This window comes from Galeopterus variegatus, unplaced genomic scaffold, assembly GCF_000696425.1.
Source record: "Galeopterus variegatus unplaced genomic scaffold, G_variegatus-3.0.2 Scaffold465, whole genome shotgun sequence".
Lineage (NCBI taxonomy): Eukaryota > Metazoa > Chordata > Mammalia > Dermoptera > Cynocephalidae > Galeopterus > Galeopterus variegatus.
This window is the reverse complement of record NW_007726576.1, coordinates 188,383-207,321: the sequence shown is the minus strand read 5'-3', so window position 1 is coordinate 207,321 and position 18,939 is coordinate 188,383. Positions and strand designations below refer to the sequence as shown.

Below are 18,939 nucleotides of genomic sequence, written 5' to 3'. Positions count from 1 at the left end.
AAAAAAAAAAAAAAAAAAAAAAAAAAAAAAAAAAACTAAATGTAATCGGGCTGGCCCGGTGGCGCACTGCTACAGTACGCTGCTTGGGAGCGCTGCCGCGCTTCCCAAGCGGCGCACTGTAGCAGTGCGCCACCGGGCCAGCCCGATTACATTTAGTTTTAATATTCATCTATAGACTTAGCTATAGAATTCGTTATAAAATTGATGTTTCTATATAAGTACAAGGTGCTAGCCCAGACCATTCTAGGAATGTTATTTAATTACGTACATGCCCTGTATTTCCTCTGTAAAATCTGGAAAGTTATGAATTCCGAAACATCTGTCCCCAGTGGTTCTGACTCAGGGCAACCCTGTGTGTGCATTCTATACCTCCTCACCCCTGTTTCATTATACTTAGTAGTAAAAGAATAGTAGGAATAGCATTTATAAATACTGTACCAGGTATAGGTGAAATCATCTCAATCCCCTGATTTCAAAACAAATTATTTATTATGTATCAGTCCCGTAAAGAGCAAATAGGAGCTTTCTTGTACCATGCTGTCCACATAACAGGCATTCATTGAATCAGCTGATTGTCAGGACTTTTACAGAGCATACCTATAGATCCTGTTTTCTGCTGTCTTTGATTGTGTGTGTATTTTCTTATTTAAGGTGGTTGAAGAATTTTTTTTAAAAGGAACATTAATGTATTTATCTTAGACATAGTTTTGTTATCTAGATTAACTGTTTTTTAAGGTGTTGTAGAGAGCACAAGGCTTTTGCCAAGTTAACTCAGCAGGAAGGAGAGTGATTGAGTTCCAGGCTCTTCTTGTTAGTTTAGTCCAACTCTACTGCCTTGGGATTCTGTATAAAATTTCATTTGAAAAAGGCTTCTGCTAGTAACAAAGCTTAAAAACTAGTATCTGGATAATATATAACTTTTAAAATCAGTGAGTCCTAAAAGATTTACAATAAAATTGTGGGCTTCTCTGCCTTACCCATCTCCAGTCCACCTAGCTCCTCTCCCAAAAGTCAAATACTTTTTGCTCTTTTAGCTATTTCATCTGGCATTACTCACATATAAAAATATAGTTGATTTTTATATATTCATCTTATATTCTGTACTGATTCCCTGTTAGTTCTAGTAGATGGGTTTTTAAAAAATTTCTTAGACAACATGATTGTGTAGTAGAAAATTCTATGAAAAAGACAGTTTTACTTCTTTCTAGTCTGTATGTCTTGTATTTCTTTTTCGTGCCTTAATACATTGCTTAAGATTTTCCCACTCCCCCACTTTCTCAGTACAATGTTGAATAGAAGTGGCGAAAGCAGAAACCCTTGCCTTGTTTTAAATCTTAGGAGGGAAAGTATTCTTTCATCATTAAGCTATAATGCCACTAATAGGGTTTTTTTGGTTACCAGGTTGAGGAAATTCTCTTCTATTCCTAGTTATTTTGTTGCTAAGCGTTTTTTATCATAAATGGTTACTGAACTTTGTCAACTGCTTTTTCTGCATCTATCGAGATGATTTATGTGGTTTATCTACTTAATCTATTAATGATGGTATATTATATCAGTTAATTTTCAGACATTAAACCAACCTTGCATTCATGGGATAGACTCCACTTGATAATGATAATATATCCTTGTAATGTGTTGCCTGATTAGATTTGCTGGTATATTTTTAATGATTTTTGCAGATGTTTATGAGAGATAATAGTCCATAATTTTCTTGTCATAATTGGCTTTGGTTTTGGGATGATATTGCCTCAAAAAATGAGTTGAGAAATGTTCCTTTCTCCTATTTTTGATAGAACTCACTGGTAAAGCCAAGTGGGACAGGGATTTTTGTTGTTGTTTTTTGGTGGGTGTAGTTTTACATCACTAAATCAATTTCTTTAGTTGATATAGGGCTATTTTAAGTTTTCTCTTCTTTTTGAGTCATTTTGCCTTTCAAGAAATTTATATACTTGTCAAAGTTGTCAAATTTCTTAGTATGTTGGTAATATTTTCTTGTTACCCTTTTAATGTCTATAGAATGTGCTCATCCTTTCATTCCTAATATTGGTTATTTGTGCCTTTTTTTGTTTTTTGAACAGTACAGCTCAGGAATCAGCAAAGTTTTTCTTAAAGGGCAAGTTAGTGAATAATTTGGTCTTTGCAAACCAAGAGGCAAAAATCTAAGTTATTACATAGCAACTTAGATAAATGATTTAAATATAACCATTTATAAATGTGAAAAAAAATTGTTAGCTCACAGGCTGTAAAAAAACAGGTGGCTGGTAGGATTGGGCCTAATGGGGCTAGGATTGCAGTTTGCCTATACCTTTTATCTAGCTAAAAGTATATCAGTTTTATTTGTTTTATATTGAGTCTCTGATCTTTATTATTTCTTTTTTTTTTTTTTCCTTTTTGTCTTTTTTCGTGTCCGACAACGGACTGCAACCCTCAGTGTCGCGCCCGTACCGGACCGGGACCGGCAACGGGATCGCAACCCTCGGTGCTGCGCCTGCCCCTTGCTCAGCCAGTGAGCGGGAACCGGTCTGTATGTGGGATCCGAACCCTCGGTGGGAGCGCCACCACGCTCTGAAGCAGCGCACTGTAGCAGCGCGCCACCGGGCCGGCCCTCTTTATTATTTCTTAATTTGCTTTTTTCTCCCAGCTTTTTAAGATGGAAGCTTAGATTATTGATTTTAGTCCTTTCTTCTTTTCTAGGAAAACATTTAAACTATAAATTTCCCTCTAAGACTAGTTTGCCTGCATTTCACACATTTCTTTTTTCATATGTCATCTTTTTGTTTTCTTTGACTTAAGTAAAGGAAACCCTATCATAGGGAGTTGAGTCTCTGGATTGCTTTGTATTGAATGGATTATTTAAATATTAGAATTCAAAATGTAGTATTAGAGGTTTGAGAGCTTAATGAGTGATTATGAATAGTATGAATTATGTTTATTAATAGGTTCTTTTTTCCCCCCAATTTTTGTCATTGAGGTAAAATACATACACGATTTACCATTTTAGTGTATTTTTAAGTGTACAGTTCAGTGGCATTAAGTACATTCACATTGCTATGTAACTATCACTACTATCTACAGAACTCTTTTCATCTTACACAACTGAAACTCTATTAAACAATAGTTCCCCATTTCATTTTCTACTAGGCCCTGGCAAACCCCATTCTACTTTGTCTCTCTATTAATTTGATCGTTGTAGGTACCACATGTAAGTGGAAGCATACATTATTTGTCCTTTGTGGCTGGCTTATTTCACTTAGCATAATGTCCTCAAGGTTCATCTGTGTTGTAGCAGAATGTCAGAATTCCCTTTCTTTTTGTAATAGGCTCCTTATGTACTGATAAGTGTTTCCTCAAAAAAATTGTTTTACTACTGAACTTATAAGTGGTTAAGATGGTAAATTTTATGTCCTGTGCATTTACTGCAGTTAAAACTGTGCTCTGTTTGTTCTCTTCATTGCACACATTTTCTGACTTGATTAGTTTTCAAAGAATGTGTGGTATTTATAAGTAGCTTTAAAAGTAATCCTAAAACTTAGTGTGAAGATAAGATATCTAAAATTATACTTTCCAGAAATCAGTGCTGCTTAATATTTCTTCAAGGATGTGTACAGAAATAGAAGCTATTTTTGGGAGAGTGTGCATGTTTTTCTGTCTGTTGGATTTATTGGTTTTCTTGACTTCTGACAATAAGAGTAAGGCAGCATTGAAAAGGAAATATGATTCACTTGGATACATCTATAGAAAGAATAATGTCTGTAGTTGTAAGGACTAAATCCTCCTAATGTGTACAGGAATAAGTAGCCACTTCTGTTTTGTACTTTGAGAAATTAAATATAATTATGAATGTTTAACTCGTACTGTATGAAAGAGGAACACTTTTTTTTCTTCCTTTACAAACAAAATACTTGATTTTCCCCCTTGATTTTTATATAAGGAACAATGGTTATTGTTAAATGTTCATATATAATATGGAAATATTTGAGGAAGAAAGAAAATTATATGAAATCCCACAATCCTATGATAACCATCATGATCTTTTAATGTTCATTCTTTCATATACTCTCTTACATATGTGAACACATGTTCCTTGTACCAAATTTATCATAAATTGAACTATGGATAGATACCCTTCTCCTTAATCCCCTCACCCCAACACTGTTAGCTAGATATGTGTACTTCTTTGTGCTTTTTATGAAGATGGGGAGAGATACACAAGTTTTGTCAGCTAAGAACACAGGACCATATTACATACTTCTACATCTTGCCTTCCCTCCCTCTGCTTCCCAGTACATGGTGGCAGTTCCTTGAAATCAGCTGAAACAGACCTAACTGTATGTGTATTTCATTTTATGCTATACCATTTATAGCATACCATATTTAATTCAGTCATTTCCACAATGATGAGCATTCCCTTTGTTTTATAAAATTTCGCTATTACAGATAGTATGTACTATCCTCTGTCCCACCCGCCATCTTGTATAATTATCCTAAAGAACTGGTGGTGCATTTATTTCTGAGATAAGATTCTTGAAAGAGTATTATGGGATCATAAGAAAGTTTATTTTTGATTTTAGAAATAATTACCAGATTTGCTTTCCAAAAGGTTGAGTATCTTTTCATGTTTATTGGCCATCATTCATTGTATAGTGGGTTGTTTATCCTTTTCAGTTTAGGAGAGTTCCTTTTTTGTTTTAGAAAATAACTCTTTATTTGTCATTTTCCCAGATTTTTTTGCCGGGATTTTTATTTTTTATTTTTCACATTGTCTTTTATTTTGGAAGAACGTGTTTCTTAACAAAAGTGAGCTCTATTTAAGTGAGCTCAAATTAAGAAATATAGCAAACTGACTTATGTGGCTCCTTAATTTAAATTCTGTGTAAATGGATAGTTTTCAAATAATTAAATTCTATTGAAATGCATATAACATTTATAAATTTATTTAATCTTTATTCAAGGACCTTAAGAATTAGCTTTTTTTTTTTTTTTTTTTTAAATAGCAATGATGAGATGGATTCTGAGTTTTGCTAAACTTCCTTTCATTGTTTACCTCAGCAATCATTAGTTAATAAGTGCCTTTGTATGCTGGACACTAGACATTAGAGTAGGCTCTGGAGATTGAGATATGCATATTGACATTTATTGACTGTTTACTGTTTTCCCTGTACTGTGTTAAGTGCTTGACATGCCATTTAATCCTCTCCAGAACCTTACTATTATTATCACTATTCGTTGATGAGGAAGTAAAGTAGCTTGCCCAAGTTTCACAGCTCATAAATTTTGAATCTGGTGAGATTGACTTAAAAGCCACTATTATGTACTCTGCTGAAGGATTTGAAATACATAGACAAATAATATTTAAACAGTTCTATACTCATGGTATGTTGGTAGCACAGAATTGGGACTAAGGATGTAATAGGAAAACAATGTAACAGTGTAGAACACATTTTAAATTGAGTTTTGAAGTACATATAGAAATTTAATAGGCAGAATGGATTACGGTAGGACAATGGCATTCCAAGAAGAGAAATATATACCAGTTCTGGGAACTGCTTGGCATGGCTGGAATGTAGAATATGAAGTAGAGAGAGCTTTGGAATGAGGGGTGGGTACTACAGCAGGTAAGAGTCACACCACAAAGAACCTGTAATCCTTGATAAAATGTTTAGGCTTCATCTTTTATCCAGAATGGAACATGAAAAGACTTTAAATATTTTTAAAGATCACACTCGATATTTTTTTTCTTGGATCTAGGCAACTGAAGGCTGGAATATTATCATTGAAATACAAATTATTGTGCAGAACTACTGATTTGTAGCTAAGTTAATGGTGGGTTATTTTATATTTTTCTTAATGAAGCTTTATTCAAATAACATTTAATAAAACAACATCTAATAGACCTCAAATTATTAATGTCTTATATTTCCAACATTTGTTTTAATTTTATAAATTGCTGTGTATATCATTATATATAATAGAGTTCTTGCATTAGCTAGCTCTCCAGAACATTCTTTGATAATGCATATTTGTCATATTGGTGACAATACATGTCTGAACAGACTCTCTAAAATACATGCTTTTCAACTATTAACTATGTTATATGGGACTTTTGTTCTGCTTCTCAAGCACCAATACCATAATTTCTATTTAAGTAAATAAACATCTACCAATGTGCTGCTTTGTCCTACAAAGCAATTTTAATCCATTAGAAACAGGGCCCTGGAAATGTGGTCTGTCTGAAATGAGAAGTGTTCTGAGTATAAAATATGTACAAGATTTCAGGGCCGGCCCAGTGGCGCACTGGAGAGTGCACCGCTTGGGAGTGCGGCGGCGCTCCCACTGAGGGTTCGGATCCCATGTGGAGACCGGTTCCCACTCACTGGCTGAGCGTGGTGCAGGCGCAATACGAGGGTTGCGATCCCATTGCCGGTCGCAGTATGGGCGCAACACCGAGGGTTGCAATCCCATTACTGGTCACGAAAAAAGACAAAAAGGAGAAAAAAAAAAAAAGAGTTTTGGTTTCAGTATTTTGGAATTGTGCTGGCTAATATTCCTTTTGACTAGTAGGAGTAACATTAGATCAACTCAGATGCTGACATTCTGGGTTTTGGTTAGTGTGTACGTGGGGTACATTTTTTCTTTTACTTTTCAAGTATCTGTGTCCTTTTTAAAGTAGGTTTTTTGTTTTTTTTTTGTAGAAAGCATATTGTTGAATTGTGCCTTTTTTTTTTTTTTTCAATCCAATCTGACAATACCTGTCTTTTTTTTTTTTTTAAAGATGACCGATAAGGGGATCTTAACCGTTGACTTGGTATTGTCAGCACATGCTCTCACAAGTGAGCTAACTGGCCATTCCTATATAGGGATCTGAACCTGTGGCTTTGGTGGTATCAGTACCATGCTCTCCAAAGTGAGCCACGGGCCAGCCGTAATACTTGTCTTAATTGGTGTGTTTTGACCAGGACCAACAAACTTTTTTATAAAGGACCAGGTAGAAAATGTTTTAGGTTTTACCAGCTGTACTTGTCTGTGTTTTGCAACCATTCAACTCTGCCGTTGTAGCTTGAAAGCAGCCTTAGACAATATGCCAATGAGCCGGTGTCTGTGCTCCAAGAAAACTTTATTACAAAATTAGTGGATTAGTCAGCGGGTGGGGTATGGCTCAAGGTCCTGTAGTGTGCTGACCTTGGTTTAGAGCTTTTACATTTAATGTAATTACTGCTGTCATTGGGTTAAAATCTGTTGTTCTGCTGGTTGTTTTGCATTCTTTCTGTTCTTTGTTGTTTTGTCTTTTTCTGCTTTCTTTTGAGTTTTTTTTTTTTTGTGTGTGTGTGTGATTCTGTTTTATCTCCACTATTGGTTTATAATTTATACCTCTTAAAAGTTTTTTAGTGGTTGCCCTAGGATTTACAAAATACATCTTCACTTAATCATTGTCTATGTTGAAATAATATTATATCACTTCACGTGTAGTTTACAATAGCATACTTCCAATTCCTGCCTCCCATTCTTTGTGCTATTATAATCATACACTTTACTTTTACAAATTTTATTTTTAAATCCCGCTAGAAATAGACTTTTCAAACTTTAATGTTTAAATCATTCTGTAACAACCTTCACTGTTAATATTTAAGGTTTGTCATAGTAAGTCATAAGATTCAAAAATTTGTACTGGCTCACAGGTGGAAAGAGTTAAGCATATAGAGACAATGAGAAAAAAGTATTAGCCTAACAAAGTGACAGTGCTACAAGAGAGCTTCCCATAGCAACAGAGTAACATTGCCTCCCATCCTTACCACTCAGTATTTTTCTTTAATCATTATTTAATTACTCTTACTTTAAAATTTAAATTTTCTTTCATGCAGTATATAATAAGCACTGGAATTAGATATTTTGTTTTCTGTCTGACACAAAATTCTCATCTAGTTTCTGCATTCTGGATTATGGGATGTATATTTCAGCTTTGAGTGTTTTAAGCAACAGATTAATTGGTAACTTATGATTCTTTATGATTTCTAGGTACATACATAAAACCAGGAATCTCTCATGTTTTATTAGTATGCTTTCTTAGACATAAAGCTTTATTTTTTTCTTAAGAAATACTGAGTGTAATATATTCGCCGTTTATAATTAGCTCGATTTTCTTCAAGAAATTTTTTTTTCTTTTTGTAGTACTTGTATGGTAGTAATCGAAAAGACAACATATTTATTGATTCAGGATACCAGACATTTGAACAAGAATTGAATAAAATACTCCGAAGTTGGCAACCAAGCATCCTTCCTGATGGTAATGCTATTTTAAATAAAGGTGTTGCTAACTTGATATTGGGATTATTATTCTTACAGAAAGTATGTTAAAAATAATTAGGAAGTCATTTAAATTAGCATGTCTTTCATAGTATTAACTCATGAACTCATCTGTTCATTTCTTGTTGAACTAGAAATGAATGTGGTCAATAACTAGTATTTATGGAGAACTTTGTGAGAACTGTTACCTACTTTCTCTGGAATAAGAAACTGGATGTTTATGTCTTAAGCCATCCAGTGGAGATGTTGATATAAATTTCTGTTAGCCACTATTTTAGACGTGTGAAGAAAATGTGTATGTATATGGAAATCACCTATTTTTTTCAAGAATCAACAGATTTAAATTCTTTTCTGACCATTGTCTGCATGTCCTACTGAAGAACAGAAGCAAAAATCCAGTCCCTTATTCCAGAGATGATAGTTCCAGTCATGTGTGTTTCCTAGCCTTTGTATTGTTAAAGAGCTGCATAGGTAATTCTGAAATTCATTCCAGTTGACCTGGTGTGAATGGAGGCTTGGTATAGGTTTGTTCTTAAATTAACTTTATTTCTGGATGGTTAAATGAAAACTGTTCTATTTATTATAATTCTTTTAAAATAGTTCTCTCTGTTTAAGGGTCAATATTCTCTCGAGTTGAAGAAGACTATCTCTGGAGGATAAAACAACTAGGATCACACTCTCCAGTAGCTCTTCTAAATACCCTGTTCTACTTTAACACTAAGTATTTTGGCCTGAAAACAGTGGAACAACACTTAAGACTTTCCTTTGGCACTGTGTTTAGGCATTGGAAAAAAAATCCTTTAACAATGGAAAACAAAGCGTGTCTTCGATACCAGGTGTCTTCCTTATGTGGAACAGATAATGAAGGTAGTGTAACAGGTTTTTATTTTGAGATTGTCTGGCGGGGGTGTTCAAACCTTGCCTTACTAAAGCCCACCTGAGCCACTTGTTAAGAATCTAAGGACTTTCATTTTCATAAAATAAGACAACCTATGTCTTCTTAAAATGTCTAAGTTCCTTCTGCTTGAAAAATTGTACATTGCCAGAAACCACAACTTAGAACTCTGAAGGACATCTAGTCCCATTCTTTGGTATAATGGTCACCGGGATTAAGTAGAATACTATCTTTCTTCAGTATTGGTTTTAGGAGGTTTATTTGACTTTTATTTTTTAAGATAAAATTACTACTGGAAAGAGAAAACATGAAGATGATGAGCCAGTATTTGAACAAATTGAAAATACAGCCAATCCTTCTAGATGTCCTGTGAAAATGTTTGAATGCTACTTGTCTAAAAGGTGAGTGTTAATAACACTTAACTTTTTAAAATGGTAGTATAAGTTGGTTGGTTTGAATTTAACACTACCAAGAGGTGACATTTTTTCCACTTGTTTTTTTTTTTAGATCTCTCTCTTACATCCAAGTCAATTCAGCTATAGCTCTTTAGTCTCATTATTATGAAATACAAAGCTTAATACTTCATACTTTGGGATTCAACCATATGTTAAGAAATCACTCTACTGATGAAATTATTGCTGTCATCTTGTCTTAAATTATAGTAATTCCAATAACTGCAAAGTAGTGGGCACAAACCTTTCTGTAAAGGGTCAGATAGAAAATATTTTACACTTTTGGGGCTATAGAGTCTCTGTTGCAACTACTCAGTTCTGCTGTTGTAGTTAGAAAGCAGCCATGTACAGTACTATGTATAAATTCATGGCACATGGCTGTGTAATAATTAAACTTTACACAAACAGGTGGCTGGCTATAGTTTGCCAACACCTGCTGTAAAAGTATGTTCAAAGGTAGGATTGAAGTATTACATTTAAGAGAAAATAGCCCTTTAACAAGGTCTGAAAGATACAGTAGTGTTCTGAAAGCACAGTTGACCCTTGAACAACGAGGTTAGGGGTGCCAAGCCCCACACAGTCGGGTGGGTGTGGGGGATGTTGAGAAGTGGCTGTTGTTACTCAGATACTAATAGCCTACTGTTAAGTTAGGTATGGCATGGATTAGTCACATATCTGACCAAAATTTTCCCACTTTATTTATTGAAAAAAATCTGCGTATAAGTAGACCCACTCAGCTCAACTCCATGTTGTTCAAGGATTTGCTTGACTGTGCTTGCTGAACATGGTTCAGGGTATGGCTGTTTTGCTGCAACAGTATCAGCAGTATCAGGATCTTCCACTGGTAGTAACTATTTTTTTAGGTGGAAATTTCTATCTTAGCATTACCTTGTGGTTATTTTAAAAAATTAAGATTCTGTTGTGTAATGCTATAAGGATTTTTATTTTATGTGCTGCCATATTTCATCAATTCTTAGACATGTTTTTCACAATTTACTGTCTCTGAAACTGGGATGCATCTTAAAATTATAATTGTCAGTGTTCTATTTGCTTAGTGGTAACATTAAAATAATGATTCAAATAATGGTATGTCTCTTGATGGTGTGTTGGATTCAGTGAAATACAAAGTTTAAATTATGGTGGAGAAGTAATCCTTTTATCACAGAAAATAACTTGAAGAATATTATAATGACAGAATAGTTAATGTAAGCAATGAGGTATAGGGTCTGACCAGATAATGTGATTATTGAGGTCTGAATTATTCTTGAAAGAAGAAAAGAAAATTGTGAGAAATTTTGTATATATTTTGTGAAATTGATGTTTTCTCTCCTTTTCCCTAAAGTCCACAGAATCTTAATCAGAGAATGGATGTTTTTTATTTGCAACCAGAATGCTCTAGTTCAACAGATAGCCCTGTCTGGTACACAGCTACTTCACTGGACCGAAACACCTTGGAAAATATGCTCGTACGGGTTCTTCTAGTAAAAGATATTTATGATAAAGACAATTATGAACTGGATGAAGACACAGACTAAAAAGGAACGTTTCAGAAGCAATCGGGGTAAAACAGCATTAGATAGTCATGCTGCTAGATCTTTATTATGGAAAACATTTCAAGTTTACTCCTTCTGTTTTGAGTTTTGTAGCAGTGTACCCACACTGGGTATTACCATGTAAATAATCTGTGAGTGAAAGTTGCCATTATTCTATGTAGTGGTTTTAGGATACTTAACAAATACATTCAAGTTCTTTTTTTATTATTATTTATTTGATTAGGTATGTTTGTATCTTTTTACATTACAAAAATGAATGAAAATGTGCCATGTATAATTTTTTTCTTATAGTAGGAAACATCCATATTGCACAACTCTACTGTCGCAAAGCTTCCTCGGAAGGGGGCTCTTTTACTGGGTTATTGACCAGATGGTTGTGTATGGGTAGCACTACTAAAAGTTTAGAACTTGCAGTGTTCTTCAGAATTTTTAAAATAAACTGTAAACTAATAGGCTGGGTTTTTTGTTTTGTTTTAGGTTTTTTGTTTGTTTTATGTTTTAGTTACTGAAGCCTTACAAGGTTATGTAGAGAGATACCATCTTCTGTACCAAAAATAGACAAGAGAATGCTGTTAATATTGGTGTACTGTAATGTGAATCTATACTGGTGAAAACACTTTTTGTTCCCCTTATTAAAACCTTAGTGTCCTTTTCTCATTTGTGGCTTTCTGCATCACCCTAATCAATAATAAAAATAAATATGTATAATATACACATATATACACATATATATGTATATATGTAAAGAATGACTATAAGTTGAAAACACAATCATCAAGGCATTTTCTTTGTAAAAATGACTGATGAAAGTGTAAAATTCTGTTTTCTTTTTCTATGACGTCTATACGCATCTGAAATCCCCTTCGTTTATAGAGGTTTAATTTTTATTTATTTTATTTTCCCCCCTTAAGTATACAAATCATGCAGTATTACCTGCATAGTCCTCTAATACTGGACCAATTTTATTAGAGTTCTTGTCCCTGCTTCCAAATATGACTGACGCACACATTGGATAAAATTATTTTTAGAAATGCCACTCCTGAAGTAGTTGTTATAGAAAGTCAAGCTACTTTAAAGAAAATGTATCACATTTTGCTATGAAGATTACCAGTGTAGTAATTCCAATATTTCAGATGATTGAAGAACAAAGAAGGAAACTGATGGATAAAGTCTGTCTCAGAGGAACTCACATTTGATGCTAGATTGTTTGGCTTTTAAAATTTAATTACTTCTTATAGAAGATTGCATTAAAAAACACTTTGTGCTTCTGCATAGCAATTTTTCTGTTCATACCTTTTCTTTTAAAATAAGGAAGTTTACTTAAAATCCTACTTTCTAAAGACAAAGTGCTAGCTGCAGATTATCATAAAGAAATCCTTTGACTGACTTCGTATAGCATGTTTATAATCATGTTGTTTTCCTGAATCATCCAGGTGATATTAGTTTTTAAACATTGTCTGGTGGGACATTGGGCTATTTTCCACAGTGGTTAGGCAATGTCAACGCATCCCTTAGATATTTCTCTCTCTCATTTAGGATAATGTTAGCACTCAGAAGAAATTTTCTTAATCACAATTTGGAAATTTTCACAGGCATAATCACTGTATATTTAAGCAATAATTATCTGAAATGTTTTTGGCATAAAAAATTATAATGTTCTAACTTATTTTCTAAGTTTGAATAACTTTTCTGTCCCTTGATTTTATATTTGTTGAATGATGATCAGACTGACAGTAGCAAACCTTATATTACTTTACTAAAATAGATTGCTGATTGTCTACTTAATGAAGAAAAGTGGGTAACATATTTAAAATATATAATACAAAATTTTCCTCAAACTTACCTTTTTCCAGAACTACTTCTTTAAGCACTTTTCTTATACGTGCATATTGTTGATTAAAAGGTGGTTAATCCTAACCATCTTTTATTCTTTAGAGTGGTGCTATATTCATTCCATCAACAGCAATAAAGTTTTTCCCAAATGTCACTTACTGTATATTTTACCAAATACCCTAAATTTCTGCCACTACTAAGCACCTTGTCTTGCTATTTACGTTTTCTTCATTTGTACATTTTAGCTTCTTTAAGCAAAAATGTCTAGATAATTTTGATCTTGACATGATTGAGGATTTAGAGCTCTTTGTCTTGATTACAATTCAGTGAAAGGTTAACTTGATTCTCAGGGGGAAAAGAGAAAAAAATCTATTTTATGAGAATTGTCTGCTCTGTGAAGTTTATTACACCTAAAACACATTTCATTGATTCCTGGATCTCGTTAGTTTGTGTGGTCATACATGACTGCTGAGAAAAAAGATAATGAGGTGAGGGCAGTTTCTTTTGCTTCTTGGTGTTTTCTGATTATAGGTAGCATCCTGTAAATGCAACTTTGTTTTGAAGATGTCTATTGGAAATACTATATTTTTCTGTTCTGAAGAGGATTTTGTCATTTGAAATAATCCAATGAAAAAGATATTTATCCATATTGAGGAAAGTGGATTTCCCATGCAAATTGAATCTTTATTAATGCGTTTTAAAAAGGGTTTTTACTGTATTAGGTAACATAAGATATTAAAAGATTTTTCTAGGCAAGAATTTCAACTTTTTTTTTGTATAAGAATTTTTTTTGCTTGAATAGTAATTCATGTTTTACTTTTATTAAATGGAGTTGTTACCAGTGTGTTAAACATTGAAACAGGAGGAGGATGCATATAGTACTATGCGTTCAAATTTATAACTTTTTCTGATGGATTTTACCTTTGTCCTGGCCAGTTGTGATCTGGGAAGGGGGTAACTGGATTGTGCGTAGAATTAAAGATTACAGTAATGGAGAAGTCATAAAATTGCAAGTTTTGGTTTGCACTGCTCTAATGTGGGTCTGTTTAATGTGAGATCTTAAATATTTTGCAGTTTTAAGGCACTATACACATTTACATTTCTATTTTGCGAGTTATTTTTAAAATGTATTGTTATGCATATGTCACTTATATTTTAAGCTAACATTGACTGTAGGATAATCTCCTTGTTCCCCTCAAAGTAGACATAAAAGTGTACATGAAAATATTTTTAAAGAATAAATTTCTTCAACTAAATTATAATACTTTTGAGTTTTCCCCCTTTAATAAGCTCCTCACTCATTTTTAGAGAAGATTTCTAATTTCATTTATTCCGTTCTCCTGTGTTCCTAGGGTTAGACCACTTATAATACTGTGTTGAGTATTCACGTGCTTTTTTGTTGTTGCTGGTTGTGTCATATCTGATACCAATAACCACCTTTTGCCAACTTAGAAGTGACGTCCAGAACAGGTTAGAGCCGCAACAGTCTGGGTCTGCGAATAGAAGCACCTAAAGTGCTGTCCAAGTTTGTACTTTTTTTTCTTTACTTGGAAGCTGAATGTTAGAGGGACACCCCCAATCAGTGGCTGTGATCTCTCACCTTGTAATGAACTGAAAAGGAGAAACTTGTTCTAAACTCTGTGATATCCTAATTAATTACTGAGTTAAATAATGAATTTACTTCATGAATTGAAGCCTTTTGAGAAAGAGAACCAAAGAGAAGCTAAGATTTAACCTGTAAATAAAATATTAAGAATAGAACCAAAGAGAAGGCCTTGGAACACACTGTATTGTTGTTTTTTCTTTTGTCTTTATTTTTGTTCTTTTGGGCGGCTGGCAGGTGAGGAATCGAACCCTTGACCTTGGTGATACCACGCCGTGCTCTAACCAGAGGGGCTAAGCAGCCAGCCCTCTCACACTGTATTGTTGACAGGCGTGAATCCTAACTGAGAGCATTTTCTATTGTAGTGCAGTGAAAAGAACAATCATAGCTCTTTTTAGGACTTTAGGTACTTCGTTCTGTCTGGGCTTCAATTTTTTTTTATCTGTAAAATGAAAGCATTGCCTTGATTTCTGATTCTGGAGTTTCAAATTGAGCATGGTTGATAGTAAACTTTACAGATGTACGTTTGAATCCTTGTGATTTATTTAGAAACACATTTTCTTGGAGAGGGGAAAAATCTTTTCTAAAATAGCCTTAATACTGAGAGCACGTTAGACCTAATTTTAAAGTCCAATTCATATAACTCCTCAGAAGTAAACTCAGCACATGAAAATTCATGATCACAAAACATTGTTATGTATTCCTCTGTGCCGAAGAACTGCTGGTAACCATGGCAGTTAGGAAGAGAAAAGAAAAGATTAGGAAGACATTAGTGTTCCAAAGCTTGCATCTTTGGGGGAGGTGGGTGGGTGGGGTTGTAACAAGGTACACCATAAATTTAACTCCTCAGGGGTGTGTAGAAAACACATTCATGAGAGTTTAGAACAGTGAATATTGTGGACTCAAATTCTCCAAGACTATTATGGTCTAGGGTAGGTTTCATAGGATTACCACCATCTGTGATTATACAAAACATGAGATTCCTGTAGCTTTGACGTTACTTTTAGCTCTGTTAGAAATGGTCAGTAGAGCAATTTCTGGTTATTTTGATGGTACCATTTTCATCCCAACTCAATACAAGAGTAGTTAAAAATAGTGCCCAAAGGGGTAGCTAGAGCACCCTCACCATGCATTAGAGAGAAATCTAAAAGGTATTCAACCACATTGAATCAAAATGGGTAGAACAACTTCTGGGTTATGTAGTATTGGATGGAACACACAAGGTCCAGTATATTGTAGGTCTTTAAAAACCTTTATCCACTTATGGTGTTGTCGCTTTTTTTTTTTTTTTTCTTCCATAATATTGCTTTTTAAAATAGAATCTACACCATTTTCTAAGTCATGGTGCTAAATTTAAGCAAAATGAAACCTTTCCAATTTGATTACATATTTGTAGTTCTAAACTGATGTCAGCAGATGGCAATAGTATACAGCACAAGGCTTTGCATTTATTTTCCTTGTTTATACCATAAGTGTCCTATAATGTTTTATCTGAAACCCTTGGGGGTTTTAGAATTCAGAATTTGCTCCTTTTCAAAGATAATATAAATGCTGTAGATTTTACATAACACCCTCAGTGGGATCTGGGGCAGCACCCCATGGTCAAACATTAATATTTTGCTGTTATAATCAGACATTCATAGTAACTGGGATAAACTGTATAAGGCTATAGATTGGTCAGTTTTTGTTACACACTTAGGGAAGAAACTAGTTTTCAGAATTTTGGGGGTCTTGGAACTGCTGACTTGTATAAGAAAACTAATGTCAGATCTAGTATTTTTCTTTTAATAAAATATTTAGTAGTTTTCTCTTTTTTTCATTCTTAGTTTTGGTAAAGGTAACTGAAGGCTTTCTTTTGTAAAGTTTGCAAATTAGATTTTGAGAAAAATGTATGAAACACTTAGAACATGCATTCGTACAAATGGCAGTTCTAGAGCCATTATTGAGTTCTGAAGCACTTAAAGATAACTGGTTTACTTTACATCTTGCCTCTGTATTTGTAACATAATAAGTATTCTATATAAATACAACGTACCTGTGTGAAGAGCTGCAGTTATGTCCTGGAGCCGGTCATTTATTCATTCAACAAATAGAGCGATGACTCTTCCAGGCACTAACCTAGGTGCTGGGAACACATTAAGACACAATACCCAGCCCCTCCTCTCAGGGACTTAGTCTGGTTGGGGAAAAATGGGAGTGAGATGGAATGTCAGAGTAAGGTGGGTACTTAGGCCTTACTGAGCATGTAAAATAGTAAGGTCAAGTAATCTGTCAAGAGCCTACTCTTGGTGAGACTAGCTCTGTCTCCTGGCTGTGGTTCCAGGTGTCTCTATTACACCAGGCAGTTTCCTGTTCTGAACAGGGAGAGATGCCAGCTAGTTTTAGGATGTAGAGAGATGCAGATTGAAATGTAGCAGTGAACATCTGTCACATTGAAGGCTCTCCATTTTCAGAGGTTATTAATTAGTGTTTGTACATTCAGTTTTCAACCAGCCATCTTGCTGCAAGAGCAGAACTTATTTCATTAGAATGTGACGTAGAGAATTTTCTTTTGTTTGTTTCAGTATCCCGAGCACTTAGTCCTAGCACATACTAGGTGTTAATGTTTGTCAAATGTGTCAATGGTTATTAGAACTTTTAAATTCAAGAACTTTGAAAATAAAGAAACCATTGGAAATATGACCCATCATCTATGAAGAAAGTCCTATTTTTGGTGTGCCTTGAGCCCTGGTCTCGCGCACGCACGTGTGCGTGTGTGTGTGTGTGTGGCTTGCCCTCCATGCTGGTGCTGCCTGAGTTCTTCCAACCTTCCATTTGTGATAGCCAAGGGGATGGTTTGTTGTAGTACACAAAATATGAACACTTAAAAGTAACTTGTGAAGTTTGTTAAAATGGCGATTTCTGATCTACCCCTGGAGGATGGTTTAGTAGATCTGGGTGGTTTTTTGGTTAAAAACTCAAAGATCTACAGTCCAGAATTCGGCCCACAACATTTTTTTTTTTTTTTTTAAATGAAGTAGAACTGCAGGGACTAGAACATAGTAAAGATTTTCTTCATGAGACTTTTTGTTATACTCCTATACGTTGGGCAGCAAATGTAAGATCTGTTCTTATGGTTCTCGAAATTTGAAGGCCCTTCCCTAGGAGACTCCCTAAGAGAAACTCTGTGCCGTGGAAGGGTTCGATGTTGCTCTGTGCCGCCCCATTTTGTTTTCAGATACCATTGTCTTAGTTTTATCTACATTGAATTCTAGAGAGTTGTGAACTTTGGGGACACATGCTTTTCATTTCGCCATAATCAGTAAGTGGCTAGTCAAAGCTAGTGTGGTGGAGCATGTGAGAAAGAACCATTTCTCTGCCGGATTGCCATAGTTTGAGGCTCTTTTTTTCCCCCAAGAGTTTCTGTGGGAATAAGAGCAATAGTTATTGGAGTGTTTCCTGTGTGCGAACCCATGAGGTATGTTTGGTATTATACCCAGTTCAAAGATGAGCAAATGTGTAGGGTCACATAACTGGTAAATGGCAGAGCTGTGATCCACATTTTTATAGGTCTTGGTTCCTGTGGCATCTAAAAGCCTGTGTGTTCCTGAAACACTTGGCTGACCCTTTCTGTGATAAACATGAAATAGGTAATCCTTTCAGGCTACCCCTGAACTTCTCACTGATAGAACAAGTGTTCAATAAGCATATGCTGAGACAAAAATAACAGGTGAGCATGCAGCAAAATTTTGGAAGATAGAAAGCAGATGGGTAAGTAGACATGGACTTGGCAGAGCCAGTAATAGCCACTCTCTGAGCACTTGCCCTGCCTGCCCCACCTGCATGCCCGCAGCTGAGTGTGCCTAGAGGACACGACTGCAGCAACTACATTACTATTCCAGACCGTTCATATCCTCAAATCTCTCACACTTCTCCTGTCCTTAAGCTCAGTGGACAGTAAACTTTTTCTGCAAAGGACCAGAGTCAGTTTTTTTATGCTTTGTGGAACAAGAGGCAACATTGAGGACATTCTGTAGGTACTTATGAGAAACTTCCACAAAATTTTTATTGGCAAAATTAAAAATACAGTGAGTAAAATTTTTTCTAATACAGGTCTATTGATGAGAAGGACGGAATGAATTTTGGGGGAGTATCCATTTTGGTTAATTGGATTCCAAGTTAGGAGTGGGGAACCATCAAAATGATTGCAGGTGTTCACCTGTTAGGTTTTATGTATTTCATCTTTTAAAATATCTTTTTGAACAAGTAGGTAGTGCCAAATACCGATATCAATGGATGACATATGAACTCAATTGAGCATTG

At 34.7% G+C, this 18,939-nt stretch overlaps 1 protein-coding gene across 3 annotated transcripts in view; it reads left to right on the top strand.

Moving 5' to 3' along the window:
• Positions 1-14,296, top strand: part of ZMYM2 (zinc finger, MYM-type 2) — a 112,732-nt gene extending 98,436 nt beyond the window's left edge. For all 3 annotated transcript variants that reach the window (XM_008569087.1, XM_008569086.1, XM_008569085.1), the window contains 4 exons: positions 8,167-8,281; positions 8,917-9,168; positions 9,477-9,597; positions 10,991-14,296. In XM_008569087.1, the coding sequence (XP_008567309.1) occupies positions 8,167-8,281; positions 8,917-9,168; positions 9,477-9,597; positions 10,991-11,183 (681 nt within the window). In that variant the 3' untranslated portion in view covers positions 11,184-14,296. The remainder of the gene's footprint in view (positions 1-8,166; positions 8,282-8,916; positions 9,169-9,476; positions 9,598-10,990) is intronic.
• The last annotated feature ends 4,643 nt before the right edge of the window (positions 14,297-18,939 follow it).